Here is a 22145-nt window from a genome sequence, read left to right as displayed (position 1 = left end):
GTTATTTGAAAGTTAGAGCCTCATCCAGAAAAAACAGCAGAACAGAAACCAGTGCCCTGCTGTCTTCTCTTCAGTTCCTTGCTGTGTCTCAAGTAAATTGTAACAAAACCACTGGAGCAGGTTTAACGGTGCATTACTGCTATCACAAAAGCTAAAGCCACTCCTAAGTGAGTGACCATCTGGCATGAAATTCAAAATATGTACTCATTTACTGGCAATCTTTTCCTGGCTGTCATTCTCCTTAGCCACAAAAGTCTGCCAAGGGCTCATGGAGCCTGAAAGCTAATCACCTCCATTTCCTTCCTCCAAGGATAAAACATCTTTCAACCAGAGTCTTAACAATAGCTTCTGACTTCCATCACTATTTGAAATAGTGTAAAATCCTTCAATGAACCAAAAAATAAACAAAACATAACACATGGACCACTGTGCATGGACCCCACAGGGATGTGGGCAGGAGAAATGTGCAGGGGTTGCAGAGGTTTGCCAGGCCACACTCACCACTTGTGCTGTGCACTGACAGCCTCTGGTGATTTTATGCTTGTAAAAGTAAACCAGATCCTCATTAAAAAATCTATTCTGTGAGATGGACCACCTACCACCAGCATTTAAGCTACACACGCACTTGCCAGCTTCCATGTGTCTCCTTTAAACTCTCTTCTCTTTTATCTCTGTTCTTCCCCTCTCTCTGCCACTACCTCTCAGCCAGATCCTTGCTGTTTGTTCCTCTCTTTGTTTCTATTCCACATTCAGAAACTGAACAGCCACTAGGCTGAAATTTTCAGTGTCCAAAGAACACTGGGCATTTCTTTCCTAGAGATTTCAAAGGAATATGGGTACGTCCCTCTGACTTCTCTGAAAATCCCACAGTAACCAATTACTATACTGTCTTTTTTATTTGGTTGTGGGCTATAATTTTTATTTCTTCAGGTGCACATTTCCGCCTTTTGCTAAGGGTAAATTGTAAGACTTTACAGGGATAGATAAGTAACCGCTGAGATCACAGGTAAGAAGGAAGGAGCTCTAAAATACAATGAAAGAATCATAGAATCATTAAGATTGGAAAAGACCTTTAAGATCATCAAGTGGGATTTAACCCAACACTGCCAAGTCCACCATTAAACCATGTTCCCAAGTTCCACATCTACATATTTTGTAAATACTTCCACAGCTGGTGAATCTATCACATCTCTGGGCAGCCTGTTCCAATGCCTGACCACCAATTCAGTGAAGAAATTTTTCTTAGTGTCTAATCTAAACCTCCCCTTGCTGTACTTGAGACCCTTTCCTTTTGTCCTATCACTTGTTACATGGGAGAAGAGACCAAACCCCACCTGGCTGCAATATCCCTTCAGAGAGCTGTAGTAATCAGCAATAAGCTGCTCCAATGGGAGAGGATGTCACTGCAAGAGAAAGGGGCCAAAAATAAGAACTAGCTAGGGTCACCTAGATATCTCCTATACTTATTCTACATCTTCTGACTAGGACTTACTCTACACTCATTCTACCCCTTCTGACTAGGATTTACTCTTCAGTTAATGAGTCTCAAATTACCGTATTTATCACTGATAGCTCTTTTAACTCCAGAAGCTATTCTGTGCTCTGTTAGGAGCAAGAGCCCCAATTTTAGTACCTTTTCTGATCATGTATAAATGGGACATGAGTCACAGGCAGGTTTATGAAGTCTCAGAGAAGAGCTGCACTCCTCATGCAAAGTAAGGTCTCTTGCACGGGTCTCTTTTCAGGGTGCAAGTTTGGTGCTCAGCTAACTTCACTTCAACAGTAATGCTCCATGGAGGCAGAGTGCATATGTGACAGCTCACTGTGCCATCCCCTGCAGGAAAAAAGAAAAAAGATTTCCAAACAATTCATTCAAAGCACAACATTTCTCTGCATGCTCTCCATGGTTTATTTTTTATTGCACAGGACAGATGCAAATAGAAAAAGAAATTCCCAGATCCTGTGCAGAAATCCTAGCTGTTATTCTGACAGTATTCCTTACTTCTGATGTTCATTTTGCAGATGAATTCATTTCATAGTTCAAACACTGCTTCTCTCTTTGTGACAGCTACTGAGTCCACTGCAAGTATTTAGGTATATTTTTCCCAGCTTCATTGCCTAAATTTTCAGGAGAAGAGCGAAGCTAAAAATAACGTTTCCTTCGCCCCTCTTCCCTCTAACAAAAAATACCAGACATTTTTATTAGTTTGACAGTGAACTATCTTTTCCTGAGTTACCTTTTGGACGGAATTTTGTTAAGAAACATTACTTACAAACTAGGAAACAGCCCTCTTAATATCAAAGAGTGAGAAAGAGGGTGGAAACCACTGCTTCAGTCCTGCAATGCACCAGAAGATTCCATGGGAGAACAAGCCAGGCTGGGACTCCTAAATAATCTCACTGCATCTGGTTGAGTTCCTTACAACTGACCTTTAATGATTTAAGGAACTGGGATATTGGCATTCCCAGTGACCTTCTGGGGTCAGTGCTTGGAGTCCTGCTGAAGCCAAATTAGTGTTTTCTGCTGCAGGTCATGACACAGCCCCTGTGCAGTCACTGCCTTAAGCAGTGCTTATTATAATATCCCAGAGATGGCACCCTTAGTTTTAAAATGGGCTAGGGAGACATGATGTTCCAGGCTGATAAAGGATTTTCAGTTCTGAAAGCAGTGAGGCCCTTAAGGTCCTAATTTCCCTTTGAAAACAAATTAGCTTGGAGTGATTTTTTTCTTGGGACCAAGGTGAGCAGCTGCATTTGCATCACTGAACTCTCCACCTCCCAGATACTTCCAAATTATGTGAGTATGTCACAAGTGTCCAGACTGAGTCACTCTGGGTCACAATGCCCCCAGGTAGGAGCCTGCTAAATCCCAAGAGAAGAGGGAAAATTATGGTGGAACCCAGCTTTTCAGTATTGCTCATATTTACTGCCAGTGATACAGTCTGGCAGCTCAGTAGGCTCACAGCCTGCTCTGCTGTATCTGCAGAGACATAGCCAGTACACAGATAGAAATAAATATTTCTGTTTATTCTATTCTCATTGGATCACATCTAGAATAATACCTCTAACTTTGGGTCCCTTGGTAAAAGGACGATTCAATAAACACAATCATGGGGAGAAGAGTCTGGAGAGCAAATGCTACAAGAAATTGAGGGAATTGCACATGTTCAGCCTGGAGAAGAGAAGGTTTGGTGGGAACCTAACATCAGCTTTTCAGTATGTACCAGGTTTGTTCTCAGGAACACAAAGTAAATGTATTTATCAACATGATGCAGGACTAGAGAATAGAAGAAAATACTTATTAATTGGAAAAGGGGAGATTTTAACCTGAGAAAAAAATGCACATCCCAAATGTACATGGGACCATGGGGAGACTGCACAGGCCAGTGGAGACTATTGACTAGAGAAGTACCTCATTTAGTCCTTACATTAGGTTTATGCCTGAACCTACCACATCCCAGCCCATTCAGAGCCAGTGTTTTTTCCTGCCTTTCTAAAGCAGGAAACCAGCTCTTTCTGCCAAAATTTTGGTATATTTTTAGATTTAAGGAACAAGAAAAATTTAAATAAGAAAAAAACCCCTATATTATGTATGTATGAATGCTTTAGATGCAGTTTGACTTCCAACTGCCCAAATAATAAGAAAAAAGCCAACAAGGTAGATTACCATCATTTAGGAACTGGATAAAACATACACTAGCCACAGTCCATGTTCCTTCAAAGAGCTCAGGCCCTGTGTTATAGTAATGATCTAGAAATTAGGAAAACCTTTTGACATAGCTTTGCCATGGTCTTGCTGTGGGATTCTGGACTTGCAACTTATTCCCAGAAATAGAAATACTTTCTCAGGAGGCCAAAGACAGCAACAGAATCTCCATTAGGACAGATTGCAGCTCAGAGAGACAGAAATTTGCTCAGTTTCTCAGTAGAGAAAACTCTTTACCTTAATCTTGTTCTGCCCCACAGCCTGATTTATTGTCTGTTCAGAGTAGCTCTTTCCTGTCTCAGAGGAGCTCTGTGAAATTAGATTCATTAAGCCATGTTAAGTGCCATGAGATTCTCGCATGGTTAAATTTCAGAAGGGCAGAGAGCAGTGTCATCTAACAAGGGACCTCCTCTGTCCAACAAATGTGCAATACACACTTTTGTGTTATGGCAAAGACACTCTACCTCTTCTAGTATTTTTGAGATTTATCTTTTTCTCTTTTCCCAAAATATTTCCTGTGCTTTCTGGTCCCATACTCATTCAAAAAAATCCATGTAATAATCTCTGGGCCATTAGAAAGGGAAATTTTAACAAAAATATCAGAATAAATCCTACTACTAGCAAAAAAAAAAAAAATTAAATCCTATGAAGGTTAAGAAAATGTTCAATGAGATTCAATATATCATAAGACAGAACAAGGTTACTGAGACATAGAGGTGTTACCTCTCTGTCCCCATTTACCAGCAGGATTCCTGAATGGCCACAAATACACTCAGAAACCAGTTCATGTGTTTGATAGCTGTATCTAATTCATGGCTCCTCACAGGTGGTTATTACAAAGCCATTTTCAGTGTTTTAAACAAGATTGGCAATATCCCACAAGCATTTATCCTGTCCCTGCAGCTCAGAGAGGCAGAAGTGACAGATGTGGAATGGGAGAGGGACACTGGTCTTCCCTGCCACTGCCACAGCCCCTTCATTTGCAGGATTTGCTGGTGCCAGTGTGTCCCCAAGGAGAGACGTGGCTGGCACTGGACTTACTGCCTTGTTCATGTTGGACAACAAACCACCCACTATCCCAGCAGCTGAGTGAGAGCCAGGCTTGCCTGGGGAGTGGACACTTGACCACAGGATAGTGGCTGCACTAACGAGCCCAGCAGCATGAGAGCAAATAAAGGTTCCCCATCTCTCTGAATGTGAGCTCCATCAACACGCTTTGCTCACAACAAGCTGTGCAAAGAGGCTGTTTTGGTCTGCACATGCAGAACATCCAGGCTTATCTTCAAAGGTATCTGCAAAACCCACCAGTTTTCATAGCAAAAAACCTGGCTACTATTGCTACTTAAGTGCCAACATATGGATTTCAGGCACTAATTGCATGCACCACGGCTTGATTAAATTGCTCCCTGGAGCTTTGCCAGAATAAATTATCTCACTTAGCAAAAGCTGTATCTGCACTGCAATTTTGAAGCTGTTCCACACATGCCAAGGCAGCATGGAGCTACTCTGGAGGTGTGCCTCAGGTGTTTCAATCTCAGTGCACATAACTCTGGTTTACATCCCACTGTCCTCTACTACACTGAGCAGATGTGGTATTGGATATTAGCTCCTCTCCAGAACCTGTTACCTGTGCTCTTATCCTGTTAGTCTCTTAACCAGGATAACATTTTCATGATCAAATGCTCAGATCAGCATGAAAATGGTTGTTCTGAAATCATCTGCATCAACTAAGTGCCTGAGACCTGAGCTTTTTTGAAAAATTAGTCCTTATATCAAGACATTACAATATTCCAGAAAATCTCCACTGGAGAATTTCAAAAAGAGTTTCCTGATCTGAATTAATAACAGAAAAAACTTCACTGAACTCCATGAGCAGTAATAGTTCTCAGGGATGATTGGGTGATCCTTTATGATTAATCAGCCTTCCTCATATATTTTTTAATTTTTAGTCCATGAAAAATCTACCATCTGGACAGCTTAGTAATGAAGAGCTTTACAGCAAACAGCTGTAAACACATGAAAATTTTCTTCTCCCCAGGGCACAGGAATCAGAATTGCAGCTGTTTGCTGGGACCCTAGGAGTGTAGTGGCCTCCAAGGCTGAGAATCCCCATGAAAACTGGGAGAGTAGTTCTGTGGATGCTTCTGCTGCTTAGACTAAAAGGAAAAAAAAAAAAAAAAAAAAGGCACAAAGAGACAAACAAAAAAATCAAACTAGCTATAAAGCTGCTATATTTGTTAGGAGCACCTTTCTGTGAGCTGAAGGCTTGCCCACTCACTGACCAGCATTACTTGAGCTGCTGAAAATGGACTTCTCGTTTAGCCAATTTGAAGGGGGAAATGCAGAATGAAATGTGTGCATATCTTCATTATGGTTTAGCAGAAATAAAACTATTCCTGCTAGAATAAACTGAGACAAGAATAGCAATTTCAGCCTACACAGTTCTGCAGGAAATGTTCCAGAATAGCTACATGGAGTACATTCTTATTACCAAATCGGAGTGCTCTTGAGAGAGGCCATGTGAACCAAACCATGTGGATATGTGGGCATGTAATCAAAGTTACAAAGCCACAGGGACTGAACAATGCTCAAAGCATCCATTGTACCTTGGTGACAGAGCAAGCCTCTCTTCCCATCCTGTTGCTTTAAAGCAGTTCATTTCCATCACCAGATGCAAATTAAATCCCACATTTCCAGTAAAAGGCAGTTTAATGACTGTTACCATCTAGCAGGGAGGTTAAGAACACAACAGCTGCTTTCTGAGGGACACTAACTTGTTCAGCTGCAGTGCTCCCAGCCTTGTGCCTGTACTCACTGCAAAACTGCAGTGTCAGATAAAGCTCAGGATACTCCTTCCAAGCACTGTAGAAAAGGTTTTATTTTGGCTTAAACTAAAATAAACCACTAGCAATGTTTTTTCTTTGGTGAAGGCAAACTTCAACTCAACATCTACAGCTGAGATGCCAGGACACCTGATCTTTCCTGGTATTCCAGGACAGGAGGGTCAGAACCTCCTGGAATCCTCAGTTCCATGTGGCCCAGAGGCTGTGAAAGTCCCTGTAGATGTATATCTGGCCCAGACAAGATTACACCCATTTGTAAGGGCAGACTGAGCTACAGCAGGACACTGCTTCAATGTCTGCAATACAGAAAAGACAGAATCTAAATCTATAAAATCCTAAGTCATACAGGTTGCTGAAAAGCAATAAAAATCTTCTGAGTTTTTTTGTTGTTTTTTTTCTTTTTTTTTACCAGACTGTCTAACTTGCTACTGATGACTGAGCCTTCAAAACTTGCCTCTTCTACAACATTTTTTCCAAAACAGTCCTTTGACTTTGAGTTCTTACAGACAACAGTCTGTGGTTAAAGAAACATCTGGGGAAGATTAAAAAAATTAAATGATTGGGCAATTTTTAATAACTTTCCCTTGGGAATCTCAAGTACACTACTGCAACAATCTCAAGCACACTATTGCTTTTCAAATGGTTTCATCAGGCTGTATTCCAAGATTAGCTTCAAATTTAATTTACTGGACAGAACTTCTAGTTACCAGTCTTCCCTTTGTCATTTAAGAAACTATCTCAGGAAAAAAATGCCATAATCTTTGTTCATTTCTTCCCACATGTGATCAAGAGTTGCACTTCTGTGAGAGCAGCAAAGTAGATTTGGAAATATTTAAGTATTGGACATAATCACATATGGGGAAAAAAAAAAAATAAAGAGAAAAAGCAGGACTTTGAACCACATAAATCAAACCAGAAGGTTTTATTTTTAATAATTGAGATTATTAAAGATTTTATTATTTATCAAAAACTGTATGTCAACATGACATTAGCTCATCTGGGTAGAGCATAGTGCATAGAATCACAGGGTCATGGGTTTGGTCACTATATGGGATAAAAAGTTGGATTTGATGATCCTTAATGGGTATCTTCCAATTGAGACAATCCTATGATTCTGTCATTGTGTGAATCTGTGATTCTGTGGTTCTGTGACATTGTCAAACACTTGAAGACTGCTAACATGCAAAAAATGTGCCACCTCACCTGGTCTGCAGCCAGAACATCTCAGAAAAACAGTTTAAATGAGTAAAAAATAAGAGAGGTGGGAACTTATCTCAAATAAATGAGATTAAAAAGTTCTGCAAAAGGCCTGTATATTTGTGATATTTGCACAAAAAGGAAATTCATGTCTTATTGGTACATTTGGTCATCAAATACAATGATTCTTGGAGAAGATGAATCCCACTATGAACAGCAAAGGCACGCAAATCCCCAGGCCTTAGTAAGGAACACAGTCTGAAACTGAAATATATTGTCCATTTGTGTCTAATTATCTGTTGCTTAAACAGGCTCAGTTTCACTAAAATAAAGGTCCTTTGCAATCCCAGGGAATTAACTGGGCATCAGAACAGGTTTTGTGCATATGCTTAGCGCAATGCTTTCCATGGAGTTTGTTATCAGCATCCTCTATCAACACCCTCAATCTGTGATCATCAGAACATCTCTCATTAAAAAACACTGCAAGTGCCTTTCCCTAAATATTTCTGTTCCATTTTATAAATACCACTCTTTAGTAATCTGTGCACCCCACTTCGTCTCTAGGTGGCAAATCTGCTCAGACTCTTCCAGATCCCCCAGATAAGCTACGCCTCCACCAGTGCCAAGCTGAGCGACAAATCCCGCTACGATTATTTCGCACGGACGGTGCCCCCGGACTTCTACCAAGCCAAAGCCATGGCTGAAATCCTGAGGTATTTCAACTGGACGTACGTGTCAACAGTGGCTTCCGAAGGAGACTACGGGGAGACCGGGATCGAGGCCTTTGAGCAGGAAGCTCGGCTGCGCAACATCTGCATCGCCACCTCCGAGAAAGTGGGGCGCTCCAACATCAGGAAGTCGTACGACGGCGTGATCAGGGAGCTGCTCCAGAAACCCAACGCCAGGGTGGTGGTGCTCTTCATGCGAGGCGACGACTCCCGGGAGCTCATTGCGGCCGCCAACCGCTTCAACGTGTCCTTCACCTGGATCGCCAGCGACGGGTGGGGGGCTCAGGAGAGCATCGTCAAGGGCAATGAGCACATAGCCTCCGGGGCCATAACCTTGGAGCTCGCTTCCCATCCGGTTAAAGAGTTTGACAAGTACTTCCAAAGTCTCAGCCCTTACAACAACAGGCGCAACCCCTGGTTCAAGGACTTCTGGGAGCAAAAATTCCAGTGTAACCTGCAGAACCGGAAACCCCATAAAAAGGCTTGTGAAAAGCACTTCACCATCAACAGTTCCAACTACGAGCAAGAATCCAAGATCATGTTTGTTGTGAATGCTGTGTATGCAATGGCTCATGCCTTGCATAAAATGCAGAGGACTCTCTGCCCAAACACCACCAAACTCTGTGATGCCATGAAGCATCTGGATGGCAGGAAGCTGTACAAAGATTATCTCCTGAAAGTAAACTTTACAGGTAATAACTCCTCTTTTGGTACCTACAGAATGTAATTAAGCACTGTAATTAAGGAAATGTTCATCAGTCAAGGTAAAACCTAGCCAAATTCCTGGTAGCAGCTATTTACACAGTTCAGACCAGGGTGGTACACAGGCAAGGTCAATCCTGTCACAAAAAGGCAGAAAGGAGAAGGAAGAGGAGATTGGTAAGAACCCCAGAAAAAACAGGTTGATGCTCCTCCTGCTTCCAGCAGAAGGAAAGGGTGAAGGTGACAACAGCTGGTCTTGGCAATGACACTCCATTCTCTAAAATTCCACACAACAACACCCATTTAATTCAAAGCCAGTTTGGGCATGTCTGAAAGCCAATGGTCCTTTCACCACCTGCTACACCAGGCAGCTTCCCACCATTCCCATGCCAAGACCTGGTATTCTCTCCCTCACTTTCCTACAAATTTACATAATTGCTGAACCATGGCCAATGTCTGCAATAGTAAAGTAATAATTCCTGTCATAGAACCAGATGTATATAAATTATTTAAATATATGATGTAATGCCATTACCTGTGTTACAGAACTACAGGCTTAATGGCAAAGTATAAAAAAAGCTACATTAAACATGTGCAGGAGATGTGGAGGAGTGTGGTCAGTCTAGGTATGATGATATGAGCAAACTTCAGGGGGACTGGCTGCATGGCACTTGGCATCTCTGTGCTTTTGCCACCACATATGGCTGAGTTTAGCTTTTTTATTAATACTATGACATAACAATATTACACCCTACCAAAGCTAAATAGATCTATACAGAGGAAACAGGTAAAGTGTAGAACATCCTGTCTTTTTTTTGCTGCATATCTGAGTTTTTTCTGAAGCATCTAGGTTGCATTCCTGTGTATTATGAAACTGATACTCTCAACTGACTGAGTTGATAGTAAGGAACCATCATGCTGTGCTTTGAAAGAGAACTAGCTGCAAGAGGAATTGAAGGATAAACATGTGTAGGATGCAGCATGCTCAGTCCCAGGAGATTGTAATTGTAATTGTACAATGCTAATAACACTGAAAACTATGTAAAATTGTCAAATTGGAGCTTGAACTTTTCCCTTCTTTAGAGCTGTTCTCAGCATTTAATCACCTCTAAATACTACCAACCATATCTCTGGTACTTCTGTAGCTCCCAGTGGGGTGCAGCTGCTGTAGCCAAGCACTCAAGTCAGAATGAAACAAAGCTTTTGTGTTTAGACCTCTGGAAATTAAGAATAATCCTTTCTCCTTCCCCTCCTCCTGTAGCACTTACAGCATAGAAACTATTTTCTCGCTTGCCTGCACTTATCCTCAGAGATACTTGAATTTCCTTAAATTGTTGAAATCAATTGTTTTTAGGAGGACAGCACTTCATGGGAGCTGGTTCCTGGCATGCTGATCAGGAGGGAAGGCAGTGTTGTGCTTCTGTCCCTGCCAGGGAGATACTTCATGACTGTAATGACTTACCTAAATGAGTAGGCACTTCAGTATTTTAAAGTTCAATTATTTTGAAGATTTTTCTGATGCTACAGGTATTTTTATGGGCTTAAATAAAAACACTATTAATAGATTCCAGCCTTAAGGCTAAGCAACCTTTGTTCAAATATAGAATTCTTAATCATTTTTCTAATGTGCAGATATTTTTAAGCACCTAAGCATTTTCCCATTCAACATCTATATATAAGGTCAAAATAACCCAAATTTTATTTGACCAAAATCTCTGGAAAAATGTTAGTTATCTAGAGCCAGAAAAAATAGTTTTAATTTTGAATTAAATATATTTTATATTTTTATGAATTGGGAGTTGAAGATGTTCAAGATGGAAAAAGAAATTGAAGCCTGTAATTTTTTAGTTTTGAAAATAGAAAGCTCTTTTTTGAACCAAATTAATTTTATTTAAAATCAGCATAGAAATCTTTGAAACTCTGAAGGGCTTTATTTTCCATTAATTCTCATTTCCAATTTAAAACTAAAGAAACCTGTCAAGTTCTTTTCCAATGGCTTTGTTCCATATACATTTTTTTACCAGCTTACAACACGATTTGCTCCTCTCTTTATTATTAGTTCTTCCATTATAATGTGAATCCGTGTTTTAATGTAAGTTATTTTTAAGCAGGTGAGTGATTTTTATGTAGTGAGTTATTAAGCAAATCTTCCATTCCTTCTTCCTTTCAGAAGGATGTGAAAAATTAATACATCTGTGTGATTTTAATACATATAAGTCTTGTCATTGATTTCTATGGGACCAAAACCTATTCTTTGCTCTTTCCTGGCTGAAGGAAACCTTTGGGTGTGTGGTTAAAGCAATATGAGGACCTTGTTGCATGGTACATTTGATCAATGACACTCTCATATTTCCACCTCTAAACCTGAGAATGTTTTCCCAGCACAGAGAGAGGGTGGCATGGAAGTTGCCAGTCCAGCAGCTGCACTGCAACCAAGTGAGGCTGTGGATTTTCTCTCTTCTTTAGCCTGGGAAGCAATCCACACCCACCACAAGGAAGCAGAAAGGTGATAACCATATTTGCAGACACACAAGCAGCTATTCAAGCAATGCCTCCTCTGCTGAAAGGCAGGGATCCACATGGATAAGCCCTGCAAGCATAGAAATCAAGCAAAGAAATGGTGGAAGAAATCAAGCAAATGGTCCTGAATGTCTCATTCCAGTTTCCTGGAACATGGTGTATTTCACACACACCAGTCTGAGTAAAACATCGAGTGCGTTTCTGTGGTTGGTGTGGGACGGAGCAATTTTAGACATTTACCCTTCAAACTCAAATTAGTCTTGATTAGCCTTTGATTACAGTTAATGGAGGGGATCAGCACTTACAGAGCGTGCTCCAGCCCATGAGAGGTATGATTTGCCCCTACATCTCTTGCTACCGACTAAATGGAGTACAGAGTGACTAAGATTTATTTTCACTTGCCATTTAGCTGAAGGCCTGAAGTGAAACTCTCAGGAACAACAATAATGTGATTTGCAAGGAAATACTCAGGGACCAGCTAACAGGAGGGTGGTTGTAGGGGTCTGGCCAGGATTTGTGCCAGTCCTGCCACTTGTGCTGCCACTGCTGCTGACATGCTGTTCATTATTTCACTAATATCTCTGGGTTCCTAGTTAGTTCTCCTTTTTCATTAAACTGAAATAACTCTACAGAACGGCAGTGTGGGATGCAGGCAGGGTGAAATTTCACTCCTTATTGTCTGTGAAATACACCAGGCACATCAGTTTTTTGCAAGTCAGTAAGACATATATGACAAATGTCATGATATCCTGAATCTTTTCAGCAGAGGGAAAAAGAGACACCTGTGCCTAATTCCAGCTTCCAGCTGCAGGATGTGAGAATACAAAGTCCAGCCCCTAGATAAATGCACTCACTCAATTTCAGTGTTTGTATGTTTGTATGCCCTTTCAAAGAGATATAGGCTGGTTCATCTTCTTGATCTTCCCATCCTCTACATTCCCTCCTGAGGGCACAAGGGCAGCACTTGATGTTCTAAATCGTGATGGTTTTCTGCTGATAAAGATGCCTGTTCAAGAGGCTGTTAACTTGTATTACCAGAACAACAAGGAAGTGCTGAATAAAAGTATACGTGTCCATGGCAGAGAACACACAGTAAACTCAACTTCTCACCATGCCCAGCCATTGCCTGGTGAGGGACAGCATACAGAGGGGCTCCTGGGAGGGCTGAGAATCCAGGGATGAGCCCACATATCCAGAAGCCTTGCTCCCTCACAAGGGTGGAGGGGACGGTGAAGAAAACATGTTTGCTGACTATTTTAGGTTGCTTAAGCCACCAGCACAACAGAGAAAAGCAGTGTTGTCATTGCCCACAGCACTGCTGCAAGCCTCACATTTGACAAGTGCCAGGACTGTGTGAGGGGGGTGTCCATCATTTGGGACAAAAAAGTGGCAGGGTCCTGCACAGCTGTGCCCTACATGTAGCTGCCTGGTGTAGCTGCTCCCCCAGGACATTGGACTGGAGGTGAGGAAGGGCAGCAATGACAGTGAAAGACCAGCATTAGCTCCAGGGTTGCTAATCTGGGGCAGGATAACAGCCTTGTCACCCAGGAGTGTGGGGCTGGGCTCCAGCTTTTCCCACTCCAGTTAGCTGGGCTGATGGTAGAACAGGGCTAGGCCTGTCCTCAGTCTAATGTGGGCAGAGGGGGTTTGGATTTTGGAATGTATGCATGACCATATTTTTATCACAGTTTTCTGAACCTGCACAGCTAATGGTTGGAGGAATTTGGCTAAAGTAGAAGAATTGGAAAAAAAGATAATTAAAAATTTTAGGCAATGCATATTTAAAGTACTCAGTATCTTTTCCTATCCCTTTCTCCCTCCTGAGTTACCAAAATCACTGTCATGGTGCTTTCTGTCTTGTGTTCAGAAATCCATCTCTTCTACAGCAAAGCCTGTATCATCAAAACTGCCTCATCCTGGGCAAGTCCTGGGTTAGTCCTTGGCTAACCAGAATGACTACTCCAAATGAGGAAAGGGTTGTAAGTCATGTCTGATTTGTCCCCTTTCCTCCACTGGACTTTATGACAAAAGCTCTGTTCTTACCTGGTTTTATGTTTCTATGTGGTTCATTTTTTCCCTTCTCCTCCTCCTCGCTCTGCCCCAGTCAACACTGAAATAATATGAAGCAGAAGCACAAATTCATCTTCTCATTTATACTTGAACACTGGTGACTTCTGTTGTGGGAACACAATTTCACAGACCATTTCCATCGAAACTGTTCCATCCAAGTAAGAGAGAGCTTAAGCCGTGGTCTGCAACAAGCAGATGTCATCTTACCTCTGAGCACAGCAGCACTGCTTGGTCCCTGCTCTGGGATTTAGCCATAAGTATTTCCTGTCAAAAGTGCACTTCAAAACTCAATGCTCAGCCAGGCTGCATGGAGCTCAGACCAAAAGAATTCTGCATGTGCTATCACGAGCAGATTACAGCTGCAGAAACCTCAAAGGCCGGCTACGAGTTTACCACGTGGAGTACCTGTGCAGGCTAAAGCCAGAGCTCAGAGCCCAGCTCTGCAGCAGATGGCCCTGCTACTCCACCATCCCACCCAAGGAGCTCCTTCTCATCTGCTCAGATCCCCCTTGCCTTCAGCACTCAGCAGTGAGGTCCTCATGGCCTTCCTTGGGACGCTTCTTTGTAGAATAAACCAGAACATGCTTTCAGGTAAAGGCAAAGCTCACATGGACAGAAGGCACCCAATACCTTGTTAATCATAAAAGTTGTAAAAGTGTAATACATGATGGATTTGTAGATAATAAAAGCAAGGAAAATGAGTGAATTCCCCAAGATACTAATTAAAAATCTACATGAAAAAGATGTCTAAGATTTATAGAAAAAAAATTAGTGCCTTTCCCTGGGACCACAAATGTGTTACAGTGTTTAAAACCTTGCAAGCAGCAAAGGGACAGTCTCTGAAAGCACACTTGAGACTTTCTGTTTCAGAGCAGAGGAGTAGTTGAACCTGCAGAGTATTTTCCTATATTCTCTCTATACTGGAGTTACACTGGTGTAAATACACAGAGAGCTGCAGCAAGGTTTTGCTGGCCTGGTAATCCTGATAGCCCCATCTGCTTTCTCCTCTCTTTACAGGCATCGTGGGATCTGCTGTTCCTTTACTTTGGGTAAATTTACTCTCCAAGAGTAAATAAGCCAATCTCTACTTAGTCCTTCTGAAGACTTTAGTATGTGTATACACATACTAAATAAATTAATATATAATCATAATTATAATTACATATATATAATTATAATTATAATAATAACAACAAATTAATTAATGTATTTATTTACTTATATATATGCATTTATATATAATTTTAATTATGTATGCTATAGATTCATAATCTACGAAACCATAAAATTAAAGAAAAATGCATTTTGGGTGGTCTCTATTCTAACTTCCTGCTGAAAGGTAAGGCAGCTGTGAAATCAGACAAATTTGTTCAGGTCTTTATAGATGTAAACTGGTTGAAACTAAAATGCTATAGAACCTTTTCAACACTCAGTTTAGGTTTAAGGTATCATGATGGCAAGCAACTGGTCTGCACTCTGGATGTGTTGTGTGTCAGTCACTGCACCTTGTGAACTGGATACCTGAGCTGGCAGAGGGACACAGGTGGCATCATCTATAAGGCACCTGTTCCAAATAAAATTTCCATTAAACTTCTCTCACCATAATGGCAGGTTAGTGACCTGCCTGTTAATGGTGTCTGCTATCAAGCCAGAGATCATCATAAAAAGCTGCTGTTTCATGCTTTCCCTTGTCACTAATTCACAGTAATTAGCCTGAGTGAGCAGGAGCAGAGGCTGAATTGTGTTTCTTCCCCTTGAGATAAGCTCCAGCAGCTGAGGCCAAGGTGTGCTGGGCCATTGCTCCCCATCTAACTCAGGTACTTTTGCTTGGTGCCACCACTGTCACCCGCTGCCACTGCTCTCTGCCTGACCTGGGCACTGAGCTCCCATGGACAGAAAGATGGAAAAGGCAGCATTAGCAGGACACAGAGCAGCAACAGCTTTTCTTCATAGTCCTCAGAAGTCTCTGGAAGTATGTTGCCTTTGGCTTTTACCCAGCTGGGTGTCATTCCTGGAAAGCCTGCAGAAACCACAGGCCAGCAACAGCCCCAGATTTGTTGTAGGGGCATATTTAGGTGAAAGTACTTTGGCATCCCTAAAATTGCAACTAGATCTCCATCTCGGTTTCCTCTACTTGAATATTTAAACAACCCACCACTTCAGCTGAGCTATGAAATACTGAACATGAAATTATATAGTCTATGCCTTGTATGTAATTTATAGTCAGCTGCTTATCTCCTATTAATAATGTAGCCTTCAGGCAGCCATAAATCTCTAGATTTCACAGCATCCATGAGAATGTGTAAATGAGGATGAGATTAGACACCCTGTGTTTGTGGAGAAACACATGACTGCCAAACAGCAATGATTTTCTTTCAGATCACATATTTGAGAGACAGAAGGCTTGGTAACCTAATTTCTCTAAATCACAGGCTCCTGTGTGTGCCTGGTGCTTGTTTTATAATAGATTTTTTTTTTTATCTTTTGTTTTGCTGCAAATGATATGTGAATCCCAAATACCAATGGTCTGCACAAGTCCTCAGAGGAGCAGGAAGTCTCATACAACCTTTTCATCCCCCAGTTATGCACATTCCCCTTCTCAGTCCTACTGGGTTTTACAGGAGGGGGGAAACCCAGGACATGCCATGAGATTATATTCTTATTCTTCATGCAGATTTACCTGGGAGAAATGTTTAAACATAATAAGAGATGTCAGGTCTGCTTCTTTTTCTTGCGACCTTGAAGGAGAAGGTATCAGGTGAGAAAGAAGACTTTGGTCCAGGATTCCTATCCCTTGCATTTTAGCATCTAATTTGGCTCTAAAAAGCCCATGGAAAGACCAGATTCTTCTCTACCACCTGCTACTGGAAGAGCACTTTGGTACTTTCATATTTAATATCAGTGAGTCTCACTTGCACACTGAGATACTGCAATAGTAGGGGCTGACAGAGGCAAAGGCTGTGCTCAGAAAGTGACCACAGAAGTGCTGAGGATGAGGACAACACATGAGCAGGTGATTTTAATCCATTTTAATCTTTTGAGCAATCCAGGTGTGCCCTGGACTTCCAGTGAGTCTCCAAGAAAACTCATCTTTTGAAAAGGTAATGAAGAAAACTACAGAAAGTCACAATTCCAGATGTCTAATCCCAAAGATAATTAAATGTTATGTTATTTTTAAGATAAAAAACATATATCCTTGTTAGCAGTGAATAATTATACTACAAAGGCAGAAGTGAAAGCATAAACTATAGAAAAGTATTTTTTCTCCTGAAATGACGTTAATTTCATGACATTCCTGGAAGACATTTTCTTCACCCAGTAGAGCACAGTACAAAGATATTTCCAGGCTAAGAGTGGTTAAACAGAAACAGGGACAAGACCAGTACAGCTGCATCAGTGAGACACTGACACTCGGCCCAGTCTGAATCCTACATCGATTCCACATAGTAAGTTTGCAAACAAATTTGTCCCAAGCCAACTGCTGTATTTGTATTTGTACTTGTTAAACTGCAGCCCAGATGAGCATGTGAATTTATTTCAGCTTTCTGCAAAGCCTGAACTATTCCCTTCAAGTTTTTCTTTTCCATTTCTGATTCCCAGTGCAAAAAACCTCCACCACTCACTGATACAGGCCTGTTTCTCTATAAAAAGGGACAAAGAAACTCAATCCAAACTCAAAACAGCCATTCTTTACATTTTCCACTAGCATATTGTCCCAAAATTTTTCCCAGTTTTTCAAAAAGCAAACACCTCTACATCTTCATGGAGCAGAAACTCCTTTTACATATTCATGCTGTTCACAAACTGATCTTCTGCACAACTCCCATCAATTGCAAACTGGATGGACCTGACAGACAAATGTGTGTGACTTTCATTTCCTCATTTGTCAGAGCCAAGTTTCTAAACACCTCTAAAAGCATCCCAGAGAATATCTGCCTTGACATCACTGCAATATTTATGATTATTTATTGTTATTATGGTTAGCAGATATAGAATATAATGTAAAAATATAATTCATTGCTGTTATCTCAGTGAGTCATTTCCTTTTGTTTCCTTCTTCCTGCCATGAAAGTGTATTTGTCTGAGCATATAACAAGTGAAGACAAAGAATATTAAAATTCTTCAAGGCAAGGGGAACAAGACACATATTCATGCACAGGGATATCAGAGACAGAGAAACTTCTAACAGAAATGTCCATGAAATCCTAGATGTAGCATGGCTACAGGAACAATCCTTTCATTTGCTCTTCTGCTTTTTTTCCATCCATGGGCAGCTTACCTGCTCACTGTTGGGATGAAAACAGGTTCAGCACTAAGCCAGAAAGGACCATGTTTCCCAATATAAATCCTTAAATTTAAGGCATGTATTTATAAAGAAATTACCAAGATCAGTAATTTGGTATGGGTCTCCACACAAAAACTGGCTCTCTCCCAAATGCATGTGAAGAACAGCTCAGGGCCAGAAGCTGTGGGGATGGGAATGATGGTTGCAAACACCCAGTAGATAGAAAGCAGAGGTTATTGTACCTCACAATCTGAAGGCCCCTGCCCCCTCAGTCTTGCATATGAATTTCATCTCCTACAGTTTTGTTTCTCTTGTACAAGCCCATCTTTCTACTTGGCAATATATGCACCATCCCATCTCTTCTAGACTAATGACACATATACATCTAGCACTTTTCTTACAAAAGAAATTCAAGAACATTTCTGAAGATTGAGGTATTCACTTTTTAAATGCATATCTGCAATTGCTCCTCAATTTGATGGAGGTTTAATGCAGAACATTTTTCTACTTGCTACACAGATTCCAGGCAATTTGTTGTAATAAGCTAAGGCAACAATTCCTTTGTACATATGAAATATTTACCAGTTCTGTGGCTGAAATATGAGGCTCAGCAAAGAAAACACCACAGCTTTATTCAGGGAAGGGATTGCACTGTGCTCAGGGGAAATGGGGAAACTACTGGTGTGAGAAAGCTGAGGGAAGCCCAGGCTTGAACAGAGTCTTGCAGAATGTATGTGCTGCAGAAATCCCATGTAACTCTGTAGCTGAGAGAATATGGATTTTCAGGATGGACTGTGATTCCTGAAGGCTACATCTGATATCACTTAGATTCTGTGACCCAGTATTAACCACATTTGTTGTATGGATTGGAAAAAACACAGAGAGTCACGAACACTCACATTCAAAGGAGCACTCACCCACCATTCTTTAAAATTTTATTTTACTTAACCCAAATCTGTAATAATTAATAATACTTGATGTATGATTGTTGAGATTGCATTTATATAAAGACTGAGCAGCAAATCCAAAATCAGTGGAAGGGAAGGGAGAGCCTGCTGGTGTTCAGGTAGCAGCACTGATGAGTTCCAGCATCCACAGTCCTGGTTCTTTTTCTTGGAGAGGCTGTTACTTGTACCTTCTTGTTACTGCATTTGTTTTTTTCCCCATCCACAGAATGTTTTGCACATGTTGCAAACATGCTCTTCTTTCTATTAATTATGCCCTAAAAACTGTCTTCCTGTCTTCCCAAGGCTGAATTTGTGTAGTGATCAGTAGCTAACAGCTCGTGTGCAGCTCTGGGGCCTCAAGCATCTTCCTGTGCTTCTGCTACAGAACTGTCCTGCTCTCCACCCATGGAAACACTTTCTCTGTGGCTCTAACTTTTACAAGAAGTCTTGAATTTGCTCCAAAACACTAGGACATGCCTGATCATATGCAGAAATTTATGGGATGGGGTTGCTGGACTCTTCTAGCCTAAGCAGCAGTTGTGTCATTGCCTGTAACAGCAGAAGGTTGTGTTCTTGTGGATCCTTCCCTTGACATAAATAACTATACCCCTATAAATAAATTTTACCCGTGGTTTCTGTAAAAGTAGGATTTTTCCATGGCATTTCTCTATTGCCCTGATGAATGCAGCAGCTGATCACTGCTCCAAGTGATACAATATCCTGTACTAGGATAGGTCTCCACCAGACAGTGACTTAAAAAACCATGAAACTGGTATAGGGAACTGATGAAAACATGCTGAAAAACTTTGTTAAACTTCCTCTACTACATTTTCACATCCATTTGAATAAATAGCTAATGGCTAGTTAATGCTCCAGTAACTAAAAGAATAAAAAGCCCATCTTTAAAGGCTCTTTGGAGAAGAAATTATCTCAAGTCAGAGGAAGGTTTGAGGCAGTACCGTTAATGTCTTTTCTAGATCTCTGAAACATTTTATCAGTCTAATCCTATCAATGTGTCTCTGCTTCCACCATAAAACAGGCAAATAAATCAACATTTTCATTTTACATTTTCCCCTGAGGTCCAGTGATTGCTGCTGCTGAACTGTTTCAGTGGAGCAAAGCATTAGCAAAAATGATTCTGTGCTCAGCTTTATCTTTTATCCCTGAGAACAGAAGAATTTGCAAGTATTAATAGAATGTGCAGGCTGTGTGCTGTAGCATAACACATGCAAATGAACCTGAAGATGTTGGGAGAGATGACGTGTTACCTTGGCAGGTTGTGTGTGCTATGCAGGAATAACCTTAAAAGCCAAGAGTTATCCCATATCTCACTCTCTTTTGACTGAAATCCCTTGCTGTGAGAAGCCTACTTTCACCTCTCTGGCTCACTCAGCATTTGGTCAGAGAGATAGACTCTGTTAAACAGAGAATTAACTTGAAATTTCAGTAAATGTGCATTTCCAGCCACTGCCTTATTATATGGAAAAAGAGTAAAAATAAAATCCAGGCTCATACCTTTAGGAAAGGAAGATGAGCACATTCAATGTGTGTGTGGGCCTTACTGAAAATATTAGTTTTATTTCTCCATCAGTGGCCAAATTTGAAGCCACACAGCTTTCACATATTCTTTGGCACACTTTTGTGGTATAGCTGGAGAACTATTGATGGAAGAAGTTACCCACCTCCCTGATGGCATCTCACATTAGCCAGAACCCACCTTCAGAGGTGCCAATTTCTTTCCACCCTCCACAGGAGATCTGTAAGAAAACTGCACTCCCAAAATAGGCACTGTAATTAAACTTATGTTCAAGAAATATAGATAAGTGTTTTTTTCATTCACATATTATATTCCTAAAGCAAACTGATCCACTCCAGAATCTTACACCATGTGGTGTATGTACCATTTACCTTTCCAGCTGTACTCTCTGTCCTCCATCAGCATTATGTCAGATGTGCCAAATGCTATAACTGAGCTGCATAATATGTCTGAGCCTAAAGGTTTCTGTGTTTCACTATGTGTCTTTTTTCCAGCTCTGAGGCATTCTACAGCTCCTTTTTTTCCACAAAATGTTCAATAAATTTGAGCTGCAATTATTTCAAATACATGCACTCCTTAGAATTCACTACTTAGGGTTTTATTTTCCTACTGCAAATACAATTTCATTTTGCAAATTACCTCATTATTAGCAATTTGTAGGATGATTGCTGAGAGTTTTCAGTATCTCCTTAACAAAAATAATAGCATAGAGTCATAAGATTTGTAGAAAGAGGCAATACCTTTATTAGACTGCCCACATATCTGGAAAAAAAAAGAAGCTTTTGGCATAACATCTCTTTGTCATATCTTGTCTTGCATCTCCATCAGACCTTGTGTTTCTGATCTCTATACTTGAAAAGAAGTGAACAAAAAGCTTTCAGCAATTACTCTGCAAATGGATAGTAATGAGGCTGTTTGCAAAGGGAAATTGTGTTTCCAGCAGGAAATAAAAACTTGATATACTAAACTCTGAACAGAGTTGTTCCTTCAAAATAAATGGTCAAATTTATTGAACAATGGTGCTGATGACCTAATGGAGTGATCTTGGGTCTAAAAGCTTGTGAACTTCTTCCATCTGTAAATCCAATAAGAAATTACTTTCTTAGACACTTGAAATTTCTTACATCTTGGACTGGCACAGTCACAATATTACTACTACTAAATAATAGCACTGCTGTATAAGTAATTAAATCTATGTCAGTCCACCTGATTTGGGAGTGTCTTCATATCAAGTCAATTAGGAAATAACAGCCAGAGGGTCTATTTCATGGTTCATTTGCTTCTGATCTCTAAGGGCAAACTATCTAACTAAATTATTCAGAGCTGTGTCTGGAAACACTTCTCTAATCCTCAAGTCCCCACAGAGGAGAGAATGTTTTAACCAACTTCCTTTAATATCTTAATAACTAAATCTATTCATATTTCCTTCAGGCTGACAAAGAAGAGCAAAAAGTATTATTAGGTGTTTAACACTTCCTTAGACAGCTACATATGCAGTCTGGGGGTGGAATTAGCACGTCGTGAACAGTGCCTCCAAAAAGAGAAAGATTTGTGCCCCTGTGATATAACCATGTCCCCAGTTTAGTCCAAAAGTAAATTTTAGCAAAATT

The 22145-nt window shown here is 40.7% G+C and overlaps 1 protein-coding gene across 5 annotated transcripts in view; it reads left to right on the top strand.

Annotated features, from left to right (window-relative positions):
* GRM3 (glutamate metabotropic receptor 3) overlaps positions 1-22145 on the top strand; it is a 101438-nt gene that overhangs the window by 61666 nt on the left and 17627 nt on the right. For all 5 annotated transcript variants that reach the window (XM_023918703.2, XM_023918704.2, XM_086886599.1 and 2 more), the window contains one exon: positions 8311-9166. In XM_023918703.2, the coding sequence (XP_023774471.1) occupies positions 8311-9166 (856 nt within the window). The remainder of the gene's footprint in view (positions 1-8310; positions 9167-22145) is intronic.

This window comes from Cyanistes caeruleus, chromosome 4 (genome assembly GCF_971803275.1).
Source record: "Cyanistes caeruleus chromosome 4, bCyaCae1.hap1.1, whole genome shotgun sequence".
Taxonomy (NCBI): Eukaryota; Metazoa; Chordata; class Aves; order Passeriformes; family Paridae; genus Cyanistes; species Cyanistes caeruleus.
Note: the sequence above shows the minus strand (reverse complement) of the source record. Positions and strands in the feature narration are given on the sequence as shown.